At 40.4% G+C, this 24128-nt stretch overlaps 1 protein-coding gene across 1 annotated transcript in view; it reads right to left on the reverse strand.

Annotated features, from left to right (window-relative positions):
- FERMT1 (fermitin family member 1) overlaps positions 1-24128 on the reverse strand; it is a 44736-nt gene that overhangs the window by 8031 nt on the left and 12577 nt on the right. The window contains exons 5-12 of the mRNA XM_008064311.2: positions 22632-22845; positions 20450-20552; positions 11234-11341; positions 10695-10826; positions 9059-9108; positions 3040-3164; positions 1745-1851; positions 331-552 (exon numbers count right to left, since the gene is read on the reverse strand). Of these exons, the coding sequence (XP_008062502.1) occupies positions 331-552; positions 1745-1851; positions 3040-3164; positions 9059-9108; positions 10695-10826; positions 11234-11341; positions 20450-20552; positions 22632-22845 (1061 nt within the window). The remainder of the gene's footprint in view (positions 1-330; positions 553-1744; positions 1852-3039; positions 3165-9058; positions 9109-10694; positions 10827-11233; positions 11342-20449; positions 20553-22631; positions 22846-24128) is intronic.

A 24128-nucleotide genomic window follows, 5' to 3' on the forward strand; every position in this document is an offset into this window, starting at 1 on the left:
AGGTCTCGCCTAGTTGCCCGGGCTGGTCTCAAGCCCGTGGGCTCAGGCAATCCACTTGCCTCGGCCTCCCAAAGTGCGGGGATTACAGGCTGAGTCACCGAGCCTGGCCCAGAACTAAACAATTTTAAGTCCAATCTGGGAATATCATTATGTTCAGTCAGCAGTACAGTCACCTCTAGCAAAATTAACAGTAATTTCATAACTTGGTACATAGTCAAATTTCTCCATCAACTCATTTTTCATGATGATGGTCTAAGATGGAATTCTTCCTTTTATTTCAGAACATAAAGAATTCACTGCAGGCAACTGTCCCAACAAGATTAGCAGTACCTGTTTAGACTTGTGTCTTTTTGCACACCGGGGAGACACAAAACATTCTGGGTTCATGTCCATACTTTCGAGACTGGAGGGCACCTGAAATTCTGAGTTCCTGTTTTTCATCCTCAGAAATGAAAGGATGTTGAGGACCTCTGGCTGGTAGGAGCTGTCTGCCATGGTTTTGCCCTTCGATGCCAAGATGCAGGCAGCCATCCATCGGGCATATTGATTCTCCTGCAGCAAATATCAGAGGGCTGAGAAGCAAGTTCAAGGGCAAAGCCACCCTGCTACCAACAGAATAGGACTTGGACTTTTTTCCTCCATTGCAGTACAAAACCATCACCTTCCAAGCAAGGAAAGATGTGAAGTGGCACAGGCTCTGCATGGCTGCTAACCACCTAATGTAAGGCTTGATAATAGCCTTAGAGTCCTGTGTTGAGTTTCCAGGTGCTTAGGGGCTAGAATATCAGTTTTGATAAACTCCATGCAGGGAACTTTGAATTTAAAGATGATCTCAGGACGCAAATGAGCACCATGGAGCACAGATAGGTAAAACCCCAAACTATGAATACCAGGGCTTTCTTTGATACGTGTTCCCATCTTCATGTCATGTCACAGAGATGACAAAAGAAAATGATGAAAAAGTCATTAACTGATTTCCTATATTATTCAAACCTTGGTCTATCCTTAGTAAAGATTCTAATCCAAAGGTAGTGACCAGGGCCATTATGACCTCTGAACTAGTGAACAGTGGTTTCTATTGTTCCTTAACATCTGTGCTCATTTTTAACTTCAGGGAGTGAACAGGAATGGTCCCCAGAAACTGAGAAGATGCAGCTTAAGAGGGTAATTCTTCAGCGCAACAGGGGTTGTGGCACATTGAATTACTGGCCCCAATCTTCCCCCTCCCGGTTTTCCTACCCTTTGCTATGTCCCTTCCACCAGAGACAGAGTGCAACTCCAGTCTCCTGCCTTGGGGCTCAGTCACGTGATCTGCTTTGGCCAATGGAAAGCAAGTAATGTGACTACGATGCTAACTTCCAGCCAAAGCTTTAAGGAGGCCTCACATCTTGCCCTCTTACACTTCTGCCTTGACTGTGAGAAGAACTTCCCCCAGACACCTCAAGACCCAGAATAGATAAAATCAGCTCAATGTGTGGCAAGGTCTAGCCAAACCTGCATCTCAAAGCAGATATGACTGGCTGACACTGGCCTAGATCATCCAAACCCAAGCCTACCTGCAGATCCTTCAAAAACAAATGTTTATTGTTGAATGGTATTGTGATTTTGTTACACTGTGATTGTTTGTCACAAAGCAATAGCTGACAGACACAACAGAGCATGAATTTGAGAAAATGTCTTACAGATTTTGCTCTTGAGCTTAGTACTGGTGAAGGGAGGTAACTTTTTTTGTGGTTTTACTTACATGGTCACATCTCAAATTCACTTCATTCATACCATCAGCAACAGGGATTAGTAACTTGATTCCAAATTTTCTCCCTGCTACATTTACATCTGGTACCACTTCGCAGCCTGAAGGATAAAAGACAGGGACTAAACTGAGTTTGAGGAATCAGTTAGGTAAGTATTAGGTGTTCATCAAAAAAGAAAGAGTTGAACATAAGCCCCTTGGATGTATCTCTCTTCTGAAAATAAAGGAGACTATAATCTTAGCACTTTGGGAGGCCGAGGTGAGAGGATTGCCTGAGCCCATGGGTTCGAGACTAGCCAGAGCAACTTGGCAAGATCTCATCTCTACAATAAATCAAAAAACTAGCTGGGCATGGTGACACATGCCTGTAGTTCCAGCTACTTGGAAGGTTGAGGTGGAAGGATTGCCTGAGTCTGGCAGGTTGAGGTTGTGGTGGCCATGAGGATGCCACTGCACTCCAGACTGGGTGACAGAGTGAGACCCCGACTCAAAAAAAAGAAAAAAAAAAAAAAAGAAAAAGAAAAAAAAAAAAAATATATATATATAAAAATGAAGGAGCAAGTGAATAACATTAGTTCAAGGATAACTAAATAAGACTGATGAACAATTAACATGGATAAAAAATAATTTTCTTCTGGAATTTTCTTAAATCACAAAAATCCACTGAATTCATTTTTCAAGTTGGCATTGGCTATCCTAACTCACAGGAACAAATATGAATATGAAACTTAAAATAAATGAAAGCAGAAGGAATTCTCTGATTACCACAACAATGAGGGTTGAGCGCACTGGTTAGTTAAATGTTCCAATTCACACAGCATCATCACTTTACTCACAGTGACTTTCTAACATTAGAATAGGCTCTAAAGTGACACTGAATTCAATGCAGCTGTTCCTGAATTCAGAAATCTTTTCAGGATCTTACAGGCCTCATGCACTATAGACACCAATGACCACCACGTGGTAGACTCTGAACACACTGGGAGACCAGGGACAGCAGAACGTAGCTAACTGTCGTGACCAAACTACATTCAAGGTCCATGTTTCATGAGGAAGAGGAGTCTACTGTTCATGTGGACAACAGTGACAGATGGTGGTCCCTCTCAAGGGAAACCTTGCTCCATTTTGTTGGAACCTCACCCTTCATCAGCTTGCTGAGTCATGATGAGTCCTGTGCTGAGTTTTTAGAGGCTAACGGGCTAGAATGTCGACTTTGATACATTCCATGCAGGAAACTTTGCATTTAAAGATGACCCAAGGACCCAAAGCAAGAAGGAGAGTACTCTTACCTCTGAGGTTTAATTTTTCTACTGGTTCTCCTTGTTCAAGTTCCTTATTTTTAAAGTAGGATATAGATGTGTCTTTAAAGACAAACCAATATTGCTTCAAAGCTTTTAATATTAACTTCTTGGGCCTGCAAATTAGAGTAAATGTTTCAACAGCCATCCAGAAAAATAGAACACATTGCAACTTTCAAGTGGATCAAAATGCTCTAGAGACACTGTCCAACAGCAAACTCTATCCTAAAAAATAATTTTCAAATTGCTAACACTCCAGGCAGGGTAGCTTATACCTGTAATCTCAGTACTTTGAAAGACAGAGGTGAGAGGATTGCCTGAGACCAGGGGTTCGAGACCAGCCTGGGAAAACTTGGCGAGACCTTGCCTCTGCAATAAATCAGATAATTAGCCGGGTGTGGTGGTGTGTATCTGTAGTTCCAGCTACTTGGAGGGCTGAGGCAGAAGGATGGCCTGAGCCCAGCATGCTGAGGTTGCGGTAGCCATGAGCGTGCCACTACACTGCAGCCTGAGTGACAGAGTGAGATTCTGACTCAAAAAAATAAAAATATAAAAGAAACTGCTAACTCATTTCAAAAAACTAGAAAAGAGGTGTTGACATGCAATGTAGAATGTAATGCAAAGCCTCAGGTGTTAGACCCCCTAGGACCACACTTTGCCACTGCCTAAAAGTGCGCCCCGGGATACTCCACCTGCTTGGCTGTATGTACTGCCTCTCTGTGATGGAAACAGTCACAGTCTGGAATCCCAAGGTTTTTGTGAGGACACAGTGAGGTCATCTATGTGAGGTGCTTATCACAGTGCCTGGCACAACCGAAGTGCTCAACAACTGATGATGTATGTGAGAAATCTAAATCTGGTAACCTTTAAAAATCTCAGCATCATTCTTGGATCTGAAAAAGCTGTCAACAGAGACAGCATGAGCTTCAAGTTATCAGAAATAAAAGTGGCAACCTTTTTTTGTGGTGTCTTTTTGACTTTTAAGAGAAACCACCAGAGAATTTCCAATGTTCCATGGATCACCAATATCTACAGAAAATCGATATAAGCTCTACAGTTATTGAAACATATTTTGAAAGAAGATATCCAATTGTGGTATCTGTTTGGGCCAGAAAACTTTGTACTGGCACTATTGGCAGTGCCAATCAGAGGCCTAAATGTTGGGTCATTCAAAAAAGGAAATATGCCAGGTGTGGTGGCTCACACCTGTAATCCCAGACTTTAGGAGGCTGAGATGGGAGGATCACTTGAGGCCAGGAGCTCGAGATCAGCCTGGGCAACATAGCAAGATTTCGTCTCTACAAAAAATAAAAAAAAATTACCCAGGCATAGTGGCTCATGTCTGTAGTCCTAGCTACTCAGGAGGCTAAGGCAGAAGGATTGCCTGAGCCAAGGAAGTTGAGGCTATAGTGAGCCGCAATTGTGCCCCTCCACTCCAGCCTGAGTGACAGGGTGAGACTCACAACCCAAAAAGAAAAAAAAAAAGGAAATGTGTGAGAGAGAGAGCTGAGGGAAGAGAAGATCAATTATGAGTTGTATGTGGTTCGGTGGAACAATCCAGGCCTTGGGGTGGGTCAGGGTATTGCATGCCAGAGATGTGGACTTCTGCATTCAAGAGTGGGAGAGAGGAAGCCTGGTGTTTATACCACTCATATAATCTTGGGCAAGTTTTTTGACAAGTCAGTACTGGTATTTCCTTAGCTAAAAATGTTTTATCTTTAACAAGAAGATAAGGACGAAGGTACACATAAAAAATCTAGTGCGTTACAGGAGAATATTACATAAAAATTATGAAGTAAATTTGAAAAACATTATATGGAGTAAACACTTCCAGGATTAAGAAAAACCACTGAGGCCAGGCATGACAATGGCTCACACTTGTAATCCCAACATTTTGGGAGGCTGAGGCTAGAGGATTGTTTGAGCCCAGGAGTTTGAGACCAGTCTTGGCAACATAGTGAGACTTTGCCTCTTCAAAAAATGAAAAAAATTAGCTGGGTGTGGCTGGGTGTGCCTGTAGCCCCAGTTACTTGGGAGGCTGAGGTAGGAGGATTGCCTGAACCTAGGAGGTCGAGGCTGTGGTGAGCCATGATTGTGCCACTGTACTCCAGCCTAGGCGATAGAGTGAGACTCTGATTCAAAAAGAAGAAAAAAAATCATTGCGTTAAAATAGTATTTATCATATTGAGGGCTGTAGTTAATATAACTCTGAACATATGTAAAAGACTGTCTAATACTTAGATTCTTCAAAATAAATAGAATTTTAAAAATAAAATCTAAAGACAAGGCCTGTAACCAGTAGATGTAAATAGCAAAGTCTTGTCTCAATCTCCAGCATCTAAATATTTCCCTTAAGAATTAAGAATGAGACTATGTTTTTCCATTTTCCCTGGACCTTAATAGCATTGACATATTTCAGATTTCTTCTACATTCTCCTTTCGTTTAGTTCATCTTCCAGGTTGCTTTCAACACAATAATGAACCTAAAACTTATAGCTGCTTTTCTATGCTCCAGAGGCTGGGGGAGGGGCGGAGATGTTGGGTAGTAAAGGTTACATGAATGAACGAGACAGGCTCTCAATCTGAATGATTTTTTATTTAACAGAAAAATACTGTCTCCAAGTTTTAAAAGTGTGTAGATACTTTAAAAAAAAAAACATTTTATTGAGGTATGATTGGCATATAAAGAAATAAACACACTGAAAATCTTGATGAGTTTGGGGATAAGTACATACCTGTGAAACCATCATCAAAGCTATCATCACCCAAAATTTCCTTCCACTCCCTTTATCATCGTTATTATTATAATTTTTGGAAAGAATACTTAGCATAAGACCTTCCCTCTTAGCAAATGACCCTATACAGTATAATAGATTCATATCCTTTAATCATTATCTTCTGATTTTTCCCTTCCCTCTGCCCCTGTCCCTAGAAGCCACTTTTCTGTTCCCTACTTCTATGAGTTTGACTATTTTAGATTCCAGATATAAGTGAGATCATACAGTGTTTGTCTTTGTCTTTTTCTTTTTCTTTGTGAGTCAGGGTCTCACTCCATCACCCAGGCTGGAGTGCAGTGGCATGCTCATGGCTCACTGCAGCTTTAACCTCCTGGGCTCAGGCGATTCTTCCACCTCAGCCTCCTGAGTAGCTGGGACTACAGGCATGTAACACCACACCTGGCTAAGTTTTGATTTTTTTTTTTTTGTAGAGATGAGGTCTCGCTTTGTTGCCCAGGCTGGTCTCAAAATCCTGGGCTCAAGCAATCCTTCTGCCTCGGCCTCTCAAAGTGCTTGGATTACAGGCATGATCTACTGCACCTGGCCTCAGAATTTGTCTTTTTAATAGGCAGTATCATTACTGGCAACAATGTAACCACAGAAACACTTCCAATAACAGTTTTCAAAAGGGTTAGGATAATATCTTTTAAAAATTGATTATGTTCTCATTCATTTTATAGTAACCTTTTCTTTAAAGGACAGATTAAATGTGTTTATTATTTTGAAAACATCTAGGGCTTACTACTGATGGCCACTTGTCAAAACAGAAGGGTCACTAATTTGGAACACTAAAAAAATAAAAACAAAAATGCATGACTTCACTTATATGTGGTTTTCCATGTGAAAACCAGTGAGCCTTACTATAGGACCAAAGATTTCCATGATTATACACTATCACTTTATGAAGTATTGTAAAGATTCTACTAATGTTTACAATAAGGGTCTGAGAGACAGGGTCTTGCTCTGTCATCCAGGCTGGAGCACAGTATCCTGACCATAGACCACTATCACCTCAAACTCTTGGGCTCAAGCGGTCCTCCAGCCTCAGCCTCTAAAGTAGCAGGGATTACAGGTGGGAGCCATTGTACCCAGCCAAGATTCTGTTGTGTTTAATTAAAATCCAGGCCTTATGGACTTTAATAAAATGTCTATGCCCTAAAGCCCTCTGCAGGGCTGATGCTTCATTTGTGGAACTAGGTTCCTCTTCATTTCCTGCAAGTTGGGATCTGTGTTTCAGTTCATGGCCAATTGTGTATTTACTATTCCTTTGGTTTTTTTAATCCAAATTCATTAGGAATTTATAGCAAGATTTGGGTTTGCAACTGAGTGGATGCCCTGTTGCTGGAAACCAAAGTCCACTATTTATATAGAGATTTAATGGATTTTGCTTAGAAAAAAATGAAGAGTTTCCAAAGACAAAACCTAAAAGTCAAAGGACTAGTCCAATGCGCTCATACTGATGAGGAAAGAAGGCCCAGGGAAATGAAGGCCAGTCAGCGGTCACACTTCCACTAAGAATCGAGCTCCACTTTCCAATCTCCCTCTCTCCCTCCCTTCCTCTCTCCCTCCTACTCTTTCTTGCCTTCCTTTCTTTGTTTCTTCCTACCACAAACTGCATTAGATATTAAATTCAGTATCATGAGACCTTAGTTGATCAAGTGTCCATTGGTCAAACAGGACAATTTTGTGAGTTTGATTATAACAGTCACACCAAAAGCCAGTAACTATTCCGGGTAGCATGAATGATATGGATGCAGGGCTTAACTCCAGAATATCACCTCCTGCATCAAAAACATCTATAGGAAGGGTACTGACTGTCAGCATTTGTTTTGTGTTGAGCTCAATTTACTCTATACAGAGAATATGGCAATCCAATGTCTTTGTAGGATAATATGAGTACTTTATGAAGATGTATTTGTGAATTCATATTGTAGCTTTTTTCTATAGCTCTGACTATAACAATATGAGTCAGCTGCGGTTACAACTATTTATGCCATGGAAGTGAAATGAATGACCCTATTGTTTGAGACCACATCCTACAATCACATTAAAAATATCCTAAAACAAACCTGCAGAAGCCCAGTGATAAGTACTGTTGCCTTTGGATGCTTGTTTCTCATTTATCCCTGATTCATTGTTCATTTTTTTCCAGGGCTCTCTTTGCATCATCTTTTATCCAGAGAAACTTGTGTTTCTCTTAAAAATCAACTGCCCTGGTAAAGTGTTGGTTGATTAAGAAAAGTCAACAAACCATGAAGTGCCATAAGGAACTGATAGGATTTCAAAAGACCTATTTCTTTCATCCAGCCACACCTTGGCACCACCACAAAGGTGGCAGTTCTTTCTTGCCATGAAAAAAATCCCCTTCCCCACCTTTTTAGTAGTTTCAGGTTAGCCTGAGGTGAATTGGGGAATTTATCAGAAGCAGTTAGTCAACAGTAGATAAACTAAAGTGACTACTCTGTATATGGGCAGGATCAAAGGTCTAGAAACAAATGATTTTAAATTGTAAAAGAACCTTCAAATGTGTTAGAGTGCTGAGCCTCCCAGATGGATCCTTCCAGAAACTCCAGTCTGGCAGGTGTGTTCATTATTGCTGATGCTAGTTGCACTCACACTACCATTTGCTGAGCACATATCGTGATCCAGGCACCATGCTAAAGGTTTCATGTGCATTTTATTGAATCCTCTCAACAAACTTAAGGGGGCCAGGCATGGTGGATCATACCTGTAATCCTAGCACTTTGGGAGGCCAAGGCGAGAGGACTGCTTGAGCCCAAGAGTTAGCCTGGGTAACATAGCGAGGCCTCATCTCTACAATAAATTAAAAAAAAAAAATGAGTCGGGCATGGTGGCGTGCACCTGTAGTTCCAGCTGCTCAGGAAGCCGAGGTGGAAGGATTGCCTGAGCCCAGGAGGTCATGATTATGCCACTGCACTTCAGCCTGGGCGACAGAGTGAGATTCCAATTAAAAAAAAAACAAAAACCAAAAAACTTTAGGGGAGTTATATTTCTACTTTGTAGACTGGAAAACTGAGGCTCAGAGACATGATCCATTGCCTGAGTTCAACCAGCTAGTTTGTGTGGTGGAACAAGGACTTAACATGTTGATGCCCTGTGCTCTTGCCTTTGAACTGTGAACCTTGCCTCAGGACGTGCAATTTAAACTCCTGCTCTCTTATCTGCAGGACTTTGTCATGAGTAACTCCTTTTCCCCTGAAAGGGTTACTTACCTAAACAATTTGAGATTATCTGCAAGTTTAGGAATATCCGTAATGTCCTCCTAAGGAAAAAACAAATGACATTTCACAACAGGAACCTTACAAGTGATGTTGATATTCTTTATACCTGCATTGTCATTGGCCACATGTGGCTATTTAAACTTGAATTTGTTAAAGTTAAAGAAAATGAAAAACTCAGTTCCTTAGTCATACCAGCCACATTACCTAGAGGTGTGGTGGGGTGGGGGGCAGTAAGAGGAGGAGGGGAAGGGATGGGAGGGGGAGGGGAAACATGTAGGGGTTCCTGAGGTGGAGGGCGAAGTTCTATTTTTTTATTTGGGTGGGGCTTGGGTGATAAGTGCGTACTAATTTGCCAAGCTGTACATTTAGGTGCTTTTCGTTTTTCTGTATGTGTCTCCTTAATAACAAAAGTGAACAAAAGATTAAAAAAAATGATTAAGCAGTTTCTACCTACCAATCAAGTTAAAAATTTGAGTTAGACGTGACTGCTTTTATGTACAAACTAGTCTGCAATTTTTACATTCGTGTGGTGATTCTGGCTACATCTGGGTCACTGATTAAACTCTCCAAAGGAACCTGGCTCAAAGTTCATTCTGCAATGTGGGTTGGTGCCTGTTTTCAAACTGTTGTTTAGTTAGCATTACATAAAAATATTGAGAGAGGGCGGAGGGCATTTTTCATTTATCTTAAGGAGGTTCATTTTTCTGTTGTATTTATTCAGTGAAGAAAACAGACCACAGAGAACAATTTCACTGGGTCCTTGTCTCCTACAAATGTGAGACAGGACTCTGCATCTCTTGGCATTTATTTTGCAGTAAGTACTTGCTCTTGCATGATACCAATTTCCTGTTTTTAGACATTTGATGATAAGAGAACACACAATGAATCTGTAAGAATACGGTGACTCATTGCTATCCATTATTTCTACTTAGATCCAGTTATGACGGACCCACCTCTCTGATACAATGTGATTAAACTAATAGTTAATCCTATGATTGAAGAAGTTAAACAAAAGAATGGAACCCAATGCATTAAACAGGGGGGGCATTCCAATTATAAAGCAGTCCTATTTCATGAATAAGGAGCAAGAGATGATAAAAGCAGTTTTTAAAAAAGTATTTTACTGGAGGGTTTGTGTTTATTTCCTGAAGTCAAAAGGATTCATGAACTTTTTACAATGTCCAGCAAAAGACCCTCACTGCCATCAAGCTTGCCCAGTTGAAATATATGACAAAGTAAATAGGAAATAAGATTTTATATCTGTAAAGCATTCCCTATTCTCACAGCTGCCTCCTGCAACAGACAGGGCAGTTCTTTCAAGACTGAGTGAACCAATTCCACGCTCCATGATAGTGAAGTGGAGCTCTCAGCCATCTCTCCCTCACATCACACCATGCCAACTTGCCCCTAGGAAGCAATACAATACAGGAGAAATCACATGAAATATAGTCCCTTATAGAGCTAACCTGAGAAAAGACAGTTCTTGCTAAGAAGCTTGTCAGAGAAGAGTAAATTCTTTTTTTTCAAAATCAGAGAAAATATTCTTTTATTTATAATAGAGAAAAGTTCATCTATATTTGTCAGTGAGAACAAAGTCATGATTCTGAGTTATCAGAAAAGTTCATACCAAAGGGCTGTCTGCTTTTCCACCTTCTAGGGTCACTTCCAAGTTAGAAAGTGCTGCTTCCACTTCATCAACCTCGGAGTCATTGGTGAAGTCCTGTATGTCAGCGGACAATGACAGTTTGCTAATATGATACTAAAACAAAAACAGAGGATTTAGAAATAAGTCCATGAGCCAGTTCTTCACTGAAAACAATTCCCTTGGAACACTGCACATCTCCTGAAAGATCTCCCTCCTGTGTGGAAAATGACGTTTTAATCTGAATCATTCTGAGACTGAACTCATGTTGTGTTCACTACTGGTTCATCTCCATCATGGACTGCGTTTGCAGCAGGGAAGAGCTAAGAATTGCAAACGACGTGCACATGTGTGTATAGGACGTGCACATGTGTGGATTACGAGGAGCATTTTAAATTTAAATGCATGGCCCTCCTTTTAGGCTCTTTTTTTAAAAGAAAAAAACAGCAGTGAAGAATACGAAACTTCAAGCAGAACCAACTTGGTCTCCTTCCAGAGAAAAGAAATCGACGTTCTCGTCATACCTGCAGTGCTGCAAAGATCAACATTTCTTCCTCTGTGCAGTCAATTTCTTCTAAGAGAATGGCCCACCTGGCTTGTTCATAGAGTTGGTTTATTCGAACAGCATCGTACTAGAGAAAAATAACAGATGTGTGTGTGTGTGTGTGTGTGTGTGTGTGTGTGTGTGTACATGTATATAACGTAGTACAGAATTTCTGGAATAACAGAGGTCATTCTCTGTTTAATCCAATGCAATAAGCTTCAGTTCAGAAAACTGAAAGAACACTTCTATCTGTCCACTTTCCCAGCTCATTTTTACTCCCGAATTCAGAACTTTCTTTCCCCGAATATTTTCCAGAGCTGTTGCTCCTTCTTCACAACCCCTCACGGATTCTGTTATTTTCTCTCTTCTATGGCACTTCTATTGGTAAAGAGATAGTGAAGATGGTTTGCACAGCAAATAGTGTAAAGGAGAAAGATCCCCAGCCCGTCTGCAGACTCAGTGCAATCCCAAGCAGAATCTGATAGGAATTTTTTTTTTTTTTTTTTGAGTTGGAGTCTCACTTTGTCACCCAGACTGGAGTGCAATGGCCGCTCCCGGCCACCGCAGCCTCGCTCCGGCGATCCTTCCGCCTCAGTCTTCCAAGTAGCTGGAACTACAGACGGGCGCTACCACACCCAACTAACTGATAGGAATTTTTTAATGGAACTTTAAACAAACTGAGTCTCAAGTTAAGCTGGAAGACATAATGTTCAAATGTTGCCAAGGAATTGAAAAAGAAGAACAATGTTGAGGGAAGCACTTGTCCTCCCAAACATTAAAATATATTATAAAGTTACAGTAATTAAAACTGTGTGGTATTGGTATAGTGATGACTGAACATTATCTAGAAGTAGACTTATGCATATATATACATTTACTATAAAATAAAAATGGCATTTTATATTAGCAGGGGAAGAAAGACTTCAACACCACAAATGGTGTGAAAATGCCCAGCCATTTGGGGAAAAAAATCAAAACAAAAAATAACTTTACACAGTCCAAAAATATAAATTACAGATGGATTGAAGGATTTAAACATACAAAACCACAATGAGATACTACTTCACACCCATTAGAATGGCTCTGATATAAAAGAGACAATAACCGGTGTTGGTGAGGATGTGGATAAATTTGAACCTTCGTGCACTGCTGGGTGTAAAATGGTGCAGCCTCTGTAGAAAAGTTTAGTCGTTCTTTAAAAAGTTAAACATATAATATGATCCAACTATTCCACTCCTGGATATACACCCAAACAAATGGAAAGCAGGGACTCAAAAAGATACTTGTACACCAATGTTCACAATATTGTGAACATTATGCACAATAGCCAAAAACCAGAAACAACCAAAATGCTCAATGACAAGTGAATGGATAAACAAAACATGGTATACACATACAGTGGAATATGATTCAGCCTTAAGAAGAAGAAAATTGTGACACACAGTACAATATGAAAGAATCTTGACAATGTTATGCTAAGCGAAATAAACCAAACACAAGAGGGTGAATATTGTCTATTTTCACTCATATGAACAACCTAGAATAGGAAAGTTCATAGAGACAGAAAGTAAAGTAGAGATTATAAGGGTAGAGGAGAGGAGAAAATTATTGTTATTGCTTAATGGGTACAGAGTTTCTTTTCGAGATGAAGAGAAAGTTTTGAAAATAGAGAGTGGTAATAATTGCACAGCATTGCAAATATACTTAATGCTACTCAGTTGCACACCTAAAAATAGTTAACGTGATAAATTTTATATGTATTTTACCATTATAAAAAAGTCAAAGAAAAAACCCCAAACATATATATGAATGTTCAGAGCAGCATTATTCCTAATAGCCTAAAAGTGGAAGAATTCAAATGTTCACTGATGGAAGAATGATTGAATAGATGTGGTATATACACACAATGAAATATGAGTTGGCAATAAAATGACATGGAATACTGATATAGGCTATGATATGGATACACTTTGAAAATATTATGCTACGTGGAAGAGACTAGTCATAAAGTACCACTAGTGGTACAATCACACTTAGAGGAAATGTCTGTCCAGAGTAGACACTTTCACAGAGACAGAAAGTAGAATGAAGGAAACCCAAAGCTAGGAGTGCTGGAGGGGATTGGGGTGTGACTGCTAATGGGTATGGAGTTTCTTATCGGGGTGATGAAAATGTTATGAAATTAGATAGTGGTGATGGCTGCATAACTCTGTGAGTATATTAAAAAGCATTAAATATTAAACAAGTGAATGTGTATCATGTGAATTATATTCAAAAAGCTATTACTAAGTCTAAACAAAACCCAAAACTATTATTGGGAACCTTGAGAACACACGTTTTGTGATCTTTAAACATGTTTAATAGCAAAAAGTACCCTAAAAAAGGTTATAAACTTATAAGGCAAGATACAAATTAAAAGAATATTTGAGGCCGGGCTCGGTGGCTCACCCTGTAATCCCGCGCTCTGGGAGGCTGAGGTGAGTGGATTGCCTGAGCCCGTGAGTTCGAGACCCGCCTGGGCAACTTGGCGAGACCGCATCTCTACGATAAATAAAAAAATTAGCTGGGCGTGGTAGCGCGTGCCTGTAGTTCCAGCTACTTGGAAGGCTGAGGCAGAAGGATCGCCAGAGCCCAGGAGGTCGAGGCTGTGGTGGCCGGGAGCGGCCACTGTGCTCCAGTCTGGGCGACAGAGTGAGACTCCAACTCAAAAAAAAAAAAAAAAAAGGATATTTGAATAACTGAAAAAATATTTGCAATAAATAAAGGAAGTAATACCCATAAAACAAGGGAGACCAAAAAAACCCAAACAAACCCCCAAGCCGGGCTTGGTGGCTCTGCCTGTAATCCCGTGCCTTGGGAGGCTGAGGTGAGTGGATTGGCTGAGCCCGCAGGTTCGAGACGTGTCTGGGCAACTTGGTGAGACCTCATCTCCACAATAAATCAAAAAAAAAAAAAAAAAAAAAAAAACAGCCGGGCGTGGTAGCGCATGCCTGTAATTCTGGCTACTCGGAAGGCTGAGGCGGAAGGATCGCCGGAGCCCAGCAGGTCGAGGCTGCGGTGGCCGGGAGCGGCCACTGCACTCCAGTCTGGGCGACAGTGAGACTCCAACTCAAAAAAAGAAACAAAAACCCTGGAATTTATTTATAAAAATTGTGTATTTATTTTTACATGTTTAAGCTTCGGCCACCTTCAAAATACTCTCCATTTGATGTAATACACCTATTAAGATACTTTTTCCACAGCTCAAAACAGTTTTGAACTCATCAATTTTGATGCCATTTAGTGCTTCCGCCATTTTTTGTTTCACCTCTTCCACATCAGCAAAATGTTTCCTTTTGAGGACTGTTCTCATTCAGGGAAACAAACAAACAAAAAAAAGGTGCTTGGGGTGAGATTGGGTGACTAGAGAGGGTGGGGCAAGAGGGCTATGCTGCTTTTGGTAAAAAACTGCTGAACACTTAGCATGAGGCAGGCAGGTGAGCTCGTAAATCACCCATTATGAAATGGGCAGACATACTGAAAGAATCTCCAAAAAAAATTAACTGAAGCCGAACTTAAGCCTCTCACACCAATGCTAGCTGATACACTGATGCTGATGGGTTACCTAGTGGGGGAAGCCTGTACTACAAGGGGCCTGCCCTCCAAAACATAATTTCATTTTTATGTGGTCCCTCCTCGTAAACAAAGTGCTCCTACACATCAATATGAAAAATATAAATAATTCAGTAGAATTTGGGGCAAATATATACAGTCAGTTCACAGATATCATAATGGCCATGTAAACTTTGATGCTCAAACTCACTGCTTATCAGATGCTCAAACTCACTGCTTATCAGAGAATTCAATCTAAGACAAGATGACATCATTTCCCTTTTAAAAAATCAGATTTGCCTAAATTATAAGTGTTGGTAACGTTTAATGTTGGTGAGAACACTGGACAATCAGCACTTTCCAGTTGTGGTTAGTAGGAAGGTAATTCGGTGGTTTTTTTTGCCCTTTGATGAGCACATCTAGGGGTACTACTCTAAAAAATGCAAGCATGCATCAAAGACGCTTTTTATAAGAATGCTCATCACATTTGGGTCCTGATAAACCATGGTTTAGTCTTGCCTTTGATTATTGTGCAGTGATTAAAGAAAGAGTCAGACTCATATACATGGACATGAAAGATAGTCATGACATAGTGGATAGTAAAAAGAAGCAAGTTATAAAGCAAACAAATGATTCCATTTATAAAGGGAAAATCGGTTAAAAAATTGTGTACAAATGTGTGTGAAAACGTCTGCAAGGATGGTTAGTCATGAAGTTGTTTAGGAGAAAGATCAGGTAAAAAACTATTTCCCATTCTTACTCTAAATAATTGGCTCTTTATGTTTGATTCTTTAAACAATTAATTGTAATTGTGGCAAAACATATAACATAAAATTTACCATCTTAACCATTTTTAAGTGTGTCGTTTAGCGGCATCAAGTACATTCAGATGGTGTACAACCATCACCACCATCCATCTATAGAACTCTTTCCATCTGGCAAAACTGAAACTGTGTACCCATTAAGCAATGATTCTCCTATTTTTTAAAAATAGTGAACACACATTTTACTAAATCCTTTGGAAAAAATACAAATGTTGAAGAAACAGAGACAAGGAATAGAAAGAAAGTCAGAGGAGCTAAGCAGATTGATCGTGGCTGATTAGCATTGATTGATTTTTTCTTTTGCATTAACCTCATGCATACTAATAAAAAAGGTGATAGGGAATGTGAAAATCTTCAGTAAGCCCAAGTCAGAAAACAAGATGCTGTCAGCTAAGTGGGAAATGTGACCTGTGTCCCAGGTGTGCTCCTTCTCTGCATTTCTAAAGCTGTAGGGAAAGGAAGACAAATTCAGACCCAAGCGTGTGGTACTCGAGAGGCCGGGATAGTAAGACCTTTAAGAAAGTCTGCTTTTGCCAGGGATCATGGAGCACCTCAGGAGCTGGTGCAGAATCCTCCAAAACCAAATAAGAGCAAAACACACATGAGAATATTCACAGCAGCAGAACACATTATAGCCCCAAACTGGAAACAATCCAACGTCCCTCAGCTGGTGTGAGGATAAACAAGATGTGGAACGTCTACACCATGGGCTACTGCTCAGCATCACTGATAGCTGCTCCAACACGTATGCCTCAGAATATTATGCCTGCAGAGAGAATCCAGACAAATGATTGCACATTATGTGCCTCTATCCATATGAAATTTCTAGAAAAGGCAAAACTCGAGATAGAAGGCAGACCAATGATGGTCTAGGGCAGAGGCTAGGGGCTGGGACTTACAAAAAATGGGTTTGGGGAAACTTTTTGGATGATGGAAGGTGTTTTAAAACTGAATTGTGGTGATGGCTGCACATTTGTATACATTTACTAAAAAATAACAGTAGTGTATACTTACAATAAGTGAATTTTTAAAAATTCTTTTTCTTCTTTTTCCGAGTTGGAGTCTCACTTTGTCACCCAGGCTGGTGTGCAGTGGCATGAACTCCTGGGCTCAAATGATCCTCTCAGTCTTCCAAGTAGTGAGAACTACAGGCATGTGTCACCACGCCTGACTTATTTTTAATTTTTATAGAAATGGGTCCCACTGTGTTGCCTTGGCCAGGCTTGAATTTCTGGCCTCAAGCAATCCTTCCACTTAGACCTCACAAATTGCTGGAATTACAAGTGTGAGTCACCATGCTTAGGCCCCAGTCTTTTTATTGTTGATTTGTAGGAACTATTTGTATATTAGATAAATTAGTCTTTTGTTTGTAGTATGTGTCACAAAGACTTTTTTACTTTGCTTATGTTGTTTTTGTCATGTGTATAATTTTCACTTTTTATAAAAATATACTAATCTTTTATGGATTCTGGACTTTGCATCTTTTGAGCATATTATCTTTGAAATGTATTTTAGTACTTTACATATCTGAGATTTTAATTAGTACCTGTTATTTTGAACCTATGACTTGCATGCATCTCTCCTCTGAAAGCCACAGGGGCTTCCTAGTCCCCACTGTAGAATTAGGTTATTTTAGGGTGCCTTGTATATTTGCAGTGGTTTCATGGATGCCATCTGTGCTTTTCTTGATTTGACTGTAGATTCCATGAAAACATGACCTACATCTTAAATTTCTATATCCCTTGTATCTATTCAGTACATAGTAGGTGGCTTATTTATAGTACTTGTAATTTTAGAAGGGGAGGGGAGAGAGCACTGCAACACCTCTAAAGTAGCTGGGGGATCCCCATTCTTGTGCCCAAAGCTATGTCCTACTAGCCCAAATCTTTCTGTTACCTTTGGGTTGACAGCTACCATTTGGCTGTTAGATTCAAATAGGTTTCACTTAACAGGCTTTGAAGAGAAAACTCTTCACCAATTAAGCAAGCAGAGGCTGAAGGCCACGAGTCTAAACAACAGCCCAGTGACCCTCACCTTCAGTGTCCTTGCCCCCTTCTGGGAGTACAATTCCTTTTATTTCTTCCACTTTTTAGACAAATGCACAGTGAACACTGCTCCTCTATATTTATACTGAAGGTCTGCCATTGTCTAGATTCTTTGACTGTTAGTCACTTATAAGTTCCTGACAATTTTTTAAGGGGTAGATGACTGAGTTGCATTTCTTTTAGCTTAAGCTCAATTCTGAAGCTGAGGATTTAATGAGGAATGTCTTGGCAAAGAAATTTCTGGAAGGGTCCCTGAGGGCCAGATGCCCCTATCATTGATCAGGTGCCTGAACCAGGAAAGTCGGACTCTCACAGCATCTTTGCACCTTGTGGGGGTGGAGAAACAAAGAAAGTACTAGGGGTGATCTCTGTCTCCAAGGACTTTGTAGTCTATTTGCAGAAAAAACAATCTACAAATGTGGTATGATTCGAGGTGTGAGTCCTGAAATTATTCAGTTTAGTTGTGGCTTAGAGAAGAGAAAGGTCCATGTGACCAAGAGCAGGGAACAAATTTCACTTTCTGGAAAGGGCAGTACTTGAATGTGGTCTCAGCACGGGGGTTCTGAATCTGGGTGGGGTTCTTAGACTTGAGGGTTTTAATTCAGGTGGTCCATGAGCTTGGATGAGGAACCACTACAGCTCCATCTGCATCAACTTCAAAGGGAAGTTTAGCATTTGTAACCATGATGAGCACAGGCAACAAACCACGGAATTACAGTCACTTTGTGACCACCAGAATTATAGGTTTTTTTCCCTAGTGTAGTCCAGCTGTTGCTGCTATCTTCACGTAATGTTCACACACATCATGACTTTGAAATTTTGGTAGTTATGAGATCTGCCACTAGGTCTTATTTCTACAATTAACTAAAAGTATATTACTATCCTACATAGACATTTTGAAAAGATTTTAGTTACTACAGTGTAACTGATTTATTTTATAATCCTATGTTTTTTATTTCACTAACTTGAAAACATTATTCTAATATATGATAGTTTTGGGTTCTCAGTACCTGGCTTAGTTCTTGGCATTCAGTAGTTGCTCAATAAATAAATGTACAAATAACAAGTGGGGCACACTCTTGAATCAATAAAATGGGACTAAATTGCTGACTTAGCAATTAGAGAATGCATAGGGACATTTTACTTAGGTACTACCTGTTTTGAGAAAAAAATTTAAGGCAGCTTCTTAGAATACATACTATACAACAAGATAGCTTAAACAAACTAAGAATTAAGCAAGGAAAGATTAAACTTGGGTCAGGAATGAGGCCTAAATATAAAACAGAAAATATATTAATTTGGTTCTAGCAGAAAATGCAAAGAAGAAAGCCTGAACAGTTGCATAATACACAGTGTAGTTAAAAAAAAAAAAAAAAACCCAAGGCGGGGCATGGTGGCTCATGCCTGAAATTTCAGCACTCTGGGGGGGCAGAGGCAGGAAGATCGCTTGAGAGTTTGAGATCAGCCTAGACAACATAGCGAGACTTCATCTCTACAAAAAATAAAAAAAATTCGCCAGACATGTGTCTGTAGTCCCAGCTGCTCAGGAGTTTGAGGTGAGAGGATCCCTTGAGCCCAGGAACTCAAGGCTGCGGTGAGCCATGATAGTGTCACTGCAATCCGGCTCGGGCAACAGGGAGAGCCTGACTCAAAAATAAATAAATTAATTAAATAAAATTTTAAAAGCCAAACCAATTATTTAGAAGAAGCAGTACAGTAGGTTCTCCTGAAGATTTTATGGAAGAAAAGCCACAATTGCCCTTTACCATGACTCACTGGGTCTTATGCATTTCAGATACAAGCTAGGTCAACCAGCGTTGACTTGGATCCAAACCATGGACTGCAGGAGCTTCTTCACAGAAATGACAAAAGATAAGCTTTATTTTGAAGAAGATACTGGTTAGGGAAACAGTAGGAGCCAAGGTGGGCCTTTGAAAACCAGACTGAAAGGACCAAGGAGAAGACGGTGCCACAAGAGGTAGAAATACTGCTGTAGAAAGGCTCTGTATGGAAAGGTAGACTGAAGTAAGTTCCTTAACCAAACTACAAATCTGGGATGAAAACAAGGTGACAAAGTTGCCCCCTGCACTCAGAGGATTGGTCTACCAGTTTATACTGTCAAAACTGGGCCACTGAACTCCTAACTTACAGCCACTGCAAAGGGCTTGTTGGGAGCAAGGAAGTCGCGAAAGTTCAAAGGACTTGTCTCACATCTCACGAGTTGTCCTAATAAACCTCAGGTGGGAGATGTGCGCTGAAAATGGGATTGGAGACCGACTGGGGTTTTTATTTACATCAATGATCCCGTTTTCTCGTCACCAAAGATTTAGTAAGCACTGTGGCGGGGAGTCTGGTGTGCACATCTGTGTCCCTGGCTTGTCCATGAGAGCCTGTCCTTAACCCTGGCCTCTGACAAGTCTTCTTTCTAGGCATGAAAGACTCCTGCTCTGTGAGTGATTTTCTTCTTGTTTCTCCATTTCTGTAAACAGAGAGGGGCAGTACATGCCACGCTGGGATGTACTCCCGCAAACTCAGAGGCAGCTTACCACACCCCCTAGACACCAAAAAATGAAAATTTAGAGATTAGCATGCATGTATCAATTTAACTCCACAGAGCTAAACAGAAGGTCACACAAACAAATGAATCCTGATTTTGATAACATAAGGAATCTGTTTTACATGTTCATACATTCACATTTTTAAAAAGAGAGCGAAAAAAGAGAAAATGCCTCTTACTTTTGGGTTCAAGTCAAAGAAAGTATAGTATTTAAACCGTAACAAAAGCTGTTCATCCTCTTGGATGTCTTGCTCCATGAGGGAACGTGAAGAGTCCAGCCAACTAGAAAACAACAGCATGAGTTAGAAAAGCCAATCAATGTCTATCCACTATAGCATTATATTATGTTACTTTATCTATTACATATGTATACACACACACACACACACACACACACACACACACACACACACTTGTGCAAAGTCAGAATAAGCCATACAGATTGAGTATCCAAAATCTAAAATCTGAAATGCTTCCAAATCCAAAACTTTGAGTGCTGACATGATGCTCAAAGCAAATGCTCACTGAAGCATTTTGAATTTAGGATTTCTGGATTAGGGGTGCCCAACCAGTGAGTATAATGCAAATACTCCAATATCTGGAAAAAATCACAAATCGAAAACACTTCTGGTCCTAAGCATTTCGGATAAGAGAGACTCAATCTGTATGACCAAAAACCAGTAAGCATACAATAAGAGCACATATTTGCGTTTTATCTTATGTTTTTCAAGGTGCTTTATCTATGTTTTTCAAGGTGCTTTATATATTGATATTTTCTCAACACCTTAAAGTAATCCAATGAAGGAGCCAGCTCAGTTCTTATTATCACAGTTTTATAGATGAAGTCACAGTCTCAGCAACATAAGATGTCCTTTCAAGGTCACAGGCCTGGTGGCGGGGCCAGCATGAGACTGTACACCTCCTGACTAGTCGCCCTGCCACTCCACTGTACCAGGTGGTTCACCCCAAAGCCAGTTCTATCTTGTTGCCTGGAACTTTCAATGGGGGAACTATTCATACCTGTGCTGTCTAATACATTAGTCTGAAGCTGCATGAGGCTGCTGAATATGCTAAATGTGGTTAGCCCACATTTTATTTATTTAAATTCAAATTTAAATTTAAATGCCTGCATGTGGCCAGTGGTTTTTGTACTGGATAGTACGGTTCTAGACTTGAAAAATAAAACCTGGGACCAGGTGCCGTGGCTCACACCTGTAATCCCAGCACTTTGGGAGGAAGTAGAGGCGAGAGGATTGCCTGAGACCACAGGTTTGAGACTAGCCTGGACAACATGGTGAGACTTTGCTTCAACAATAAATAAATTTTAAAAACTAGCTGGGCTTGGTAGCACACACCTGTATTCCAGCTACTTGGAAGGCTGAAGCAGAGGGACTGCCTGAGCCCACTAGGTAGAGGCTACGGTAGCCATAAGTGTGCCACTGACTCCAGCCTAGGTAACAGAGTGAGACTCCAACTCAAAAAAGAAAAAAAAAAGAAAGATAAAAACTGGATAATGGTAAGCAGTGGTAATATTAACAAAATTAGAAGGGGATGAGTGTCATCCAACACCACTGAATAAAAATGGCTTGAACTTCCATTATATTAGGCCCTGTGGGAGACTAAGGATGATCAAGACATGACTGTCATCCTAAAGGAGATGGCAGTCCAGTGGGGAGACCACACCTCATAATAAAGGAACCTCATGACAGCTGGAACAAGCAAAGTGTTAGAACTACAGGGAAGTGACCATTCTGGAAGGTGACACTTGAGAAAGACACAGCATGTGGGTTGGGTCTTGAAGGATAAGCAATGGATATTGAACGCTGTTGACAAATCTGACTTGATTCTGTGGACAATGGAGGAACAAAAGAAATAGTAGCTGGAGAAATAGTTTAAGGATATTATCTGAGATCATTCCCAAGGGAGAGGACTTGCTCCCTAAGATGCCTAATGAGTGAAGTGGCGTTCCACGAAAGACAACATCGTACACTATCACCATGTGGGAAAAAAAAAGACAACTGAACCAAGTGGCCAGCTTGGGTCACCCCCACTGACCCTTGGGGACCAACATGCTTCAAAATCAATCTACATCTTATAAAATACACTTTGCCAACCAGTCGTGACAGATACTTAGTACTCACATATGGTCATCCATGGAGTTGACTGAAAGCATACATTTTGTCACATTTGAGATGTACTGAAATGCTCAAAGTTTGATTTTTTTCTCTTTGTTAAGATCAGCACTGACTTTTGCTAATAATGTACAATCCCCAGGCCTACCAACTTGAAATTAAATACCTCCCCATCTCTCTTACGATGTCAACACCAATTCCAGGAGAAGCAAAGGAACCACGCGTTTACCCTGCATTGAGCTTGGCTTTATCAACCAGAGACCGAGGCTGGAACATATCTGCAAGTGCTTCTGGTGACTGAGGATGTTGGCTGAACGCGAGGATGTTGCAATTTTGTTCAGCCAAAGGGCTGTCACTGAACCACGTCATGGTGGATGACACCGGAGTTCCATTGATGGGATCATATGTTGGAGTCATGGTTTTACTGTATAAGCCAGGGCTGACTGCAAGGCAAGGGGAACGTGCACCATGATGTGAGATTCAGGGGGTAGAAATCGTCAGGAGAGTAAGTACTAAGGTGACTTACACTAAAATGAATTAATTATGCTATTTTTTTTTGAGTCAGAGTCTCACTCAGTCGCCCTAGCTGGAGCGTAGTAGCACGCTCACGGCCACCATAGCCTCAACCTTCTGGGTTCAGTTGATCTTTCCACCTCAACTACAGGCATGCGCCACCATACCCGGATAATTTTTTGATTTATTGTAGAGGTGAGGTCTCACAAGTAGCCCAGATTGGTCTCGAGTCTCTGGGTTCAGGTAATCCTCTCATCTCCACCTCCCAATGTGCTAGGATTACAGGTGTGAACCAATGTGCCCAGCTTGTACTTTTTTTTTTTTTTTAAGTGCAAGTTACGATGATAGGGAAGCGAGTAATATATAGGTAAAGGTCCTGTCTGTATATTCAGCTCCTGGGAAGATCTGGAACTCAAATATGTAAAAGCTTCCAAAAATCAACATAAACACTAGGAACTTCTCTAAAATGTAATTCAAAGTCCTATTTCAACAGAAGTCTTGGTACTATTAGAGAACTGGAGACCTTACAGAATACATGTATGACAGAGAACCCCTCAAAAAAATCCAGAATTTATTTATAAGAAATTGTGTATTTATCCTTACATGTTTAAACTTCAGTTACCTTCAAAGTACTCTCCGTCTTATGCAATACACTTATCGAGACCCTTTTCCCACTGCTCAAAACAGTTTTTGAACTCATCAGTTTTGATGCCTTTTAGTGCTTCTGTAATTTTTCATTTCACTCTTTCACATCGTCAAAACGTTTCCCTTTAAGAACTTTTTTTTTTTATTGGGGCGGAATCACTCAGGGTGAGATTGGGTGAATAGGAAGGGTGGGGCATGGGGGTTATGCCAGTTTTAGTCAAAAACTGCTGAACACTCAGTGCAGTGTATGCAGGTGTGCTCATAAATCACCCATTATGGAATGGGTAAAAGCGTTGAAAAGAATCTCAAAAAAAAAAAAAAATTTCACGGAAAATGAATACAGTCTCTCACAACAATGCTAGCTGGTACACTGATGCTGATAGGTTCTTAGAACCTAGCAGGGGAAGCCTGTACTACAAAGGCCTGCCCTTCAAAAGATAATCCTGGGTTTTTTTTGGGTCCCCCTTGTATACAATATATTCTAGACAGCCTCATAAACAAATAGTACTTGCCAATTTAAGAATCCAGCAGGATGATGATTTATACATTATCTGGCTCTGATTTGCAT

Source organism: Carlito syrichta, unplaced genomic scaffold (genome assembly GCF_000164805.1).
Source record: "Carlito syrichta isolate Samal-C Ts95f unplaced genomic scaffold, Tarsius_syrichta-2.0.1 Scaffold307277, whole genome shotgun sequence".
Lineage (NCBI taxonomy): Eukaryota > Metazoa > Chordata > Mammalia > Primates > Tarsiidae > Carlito > Carlito syrichta.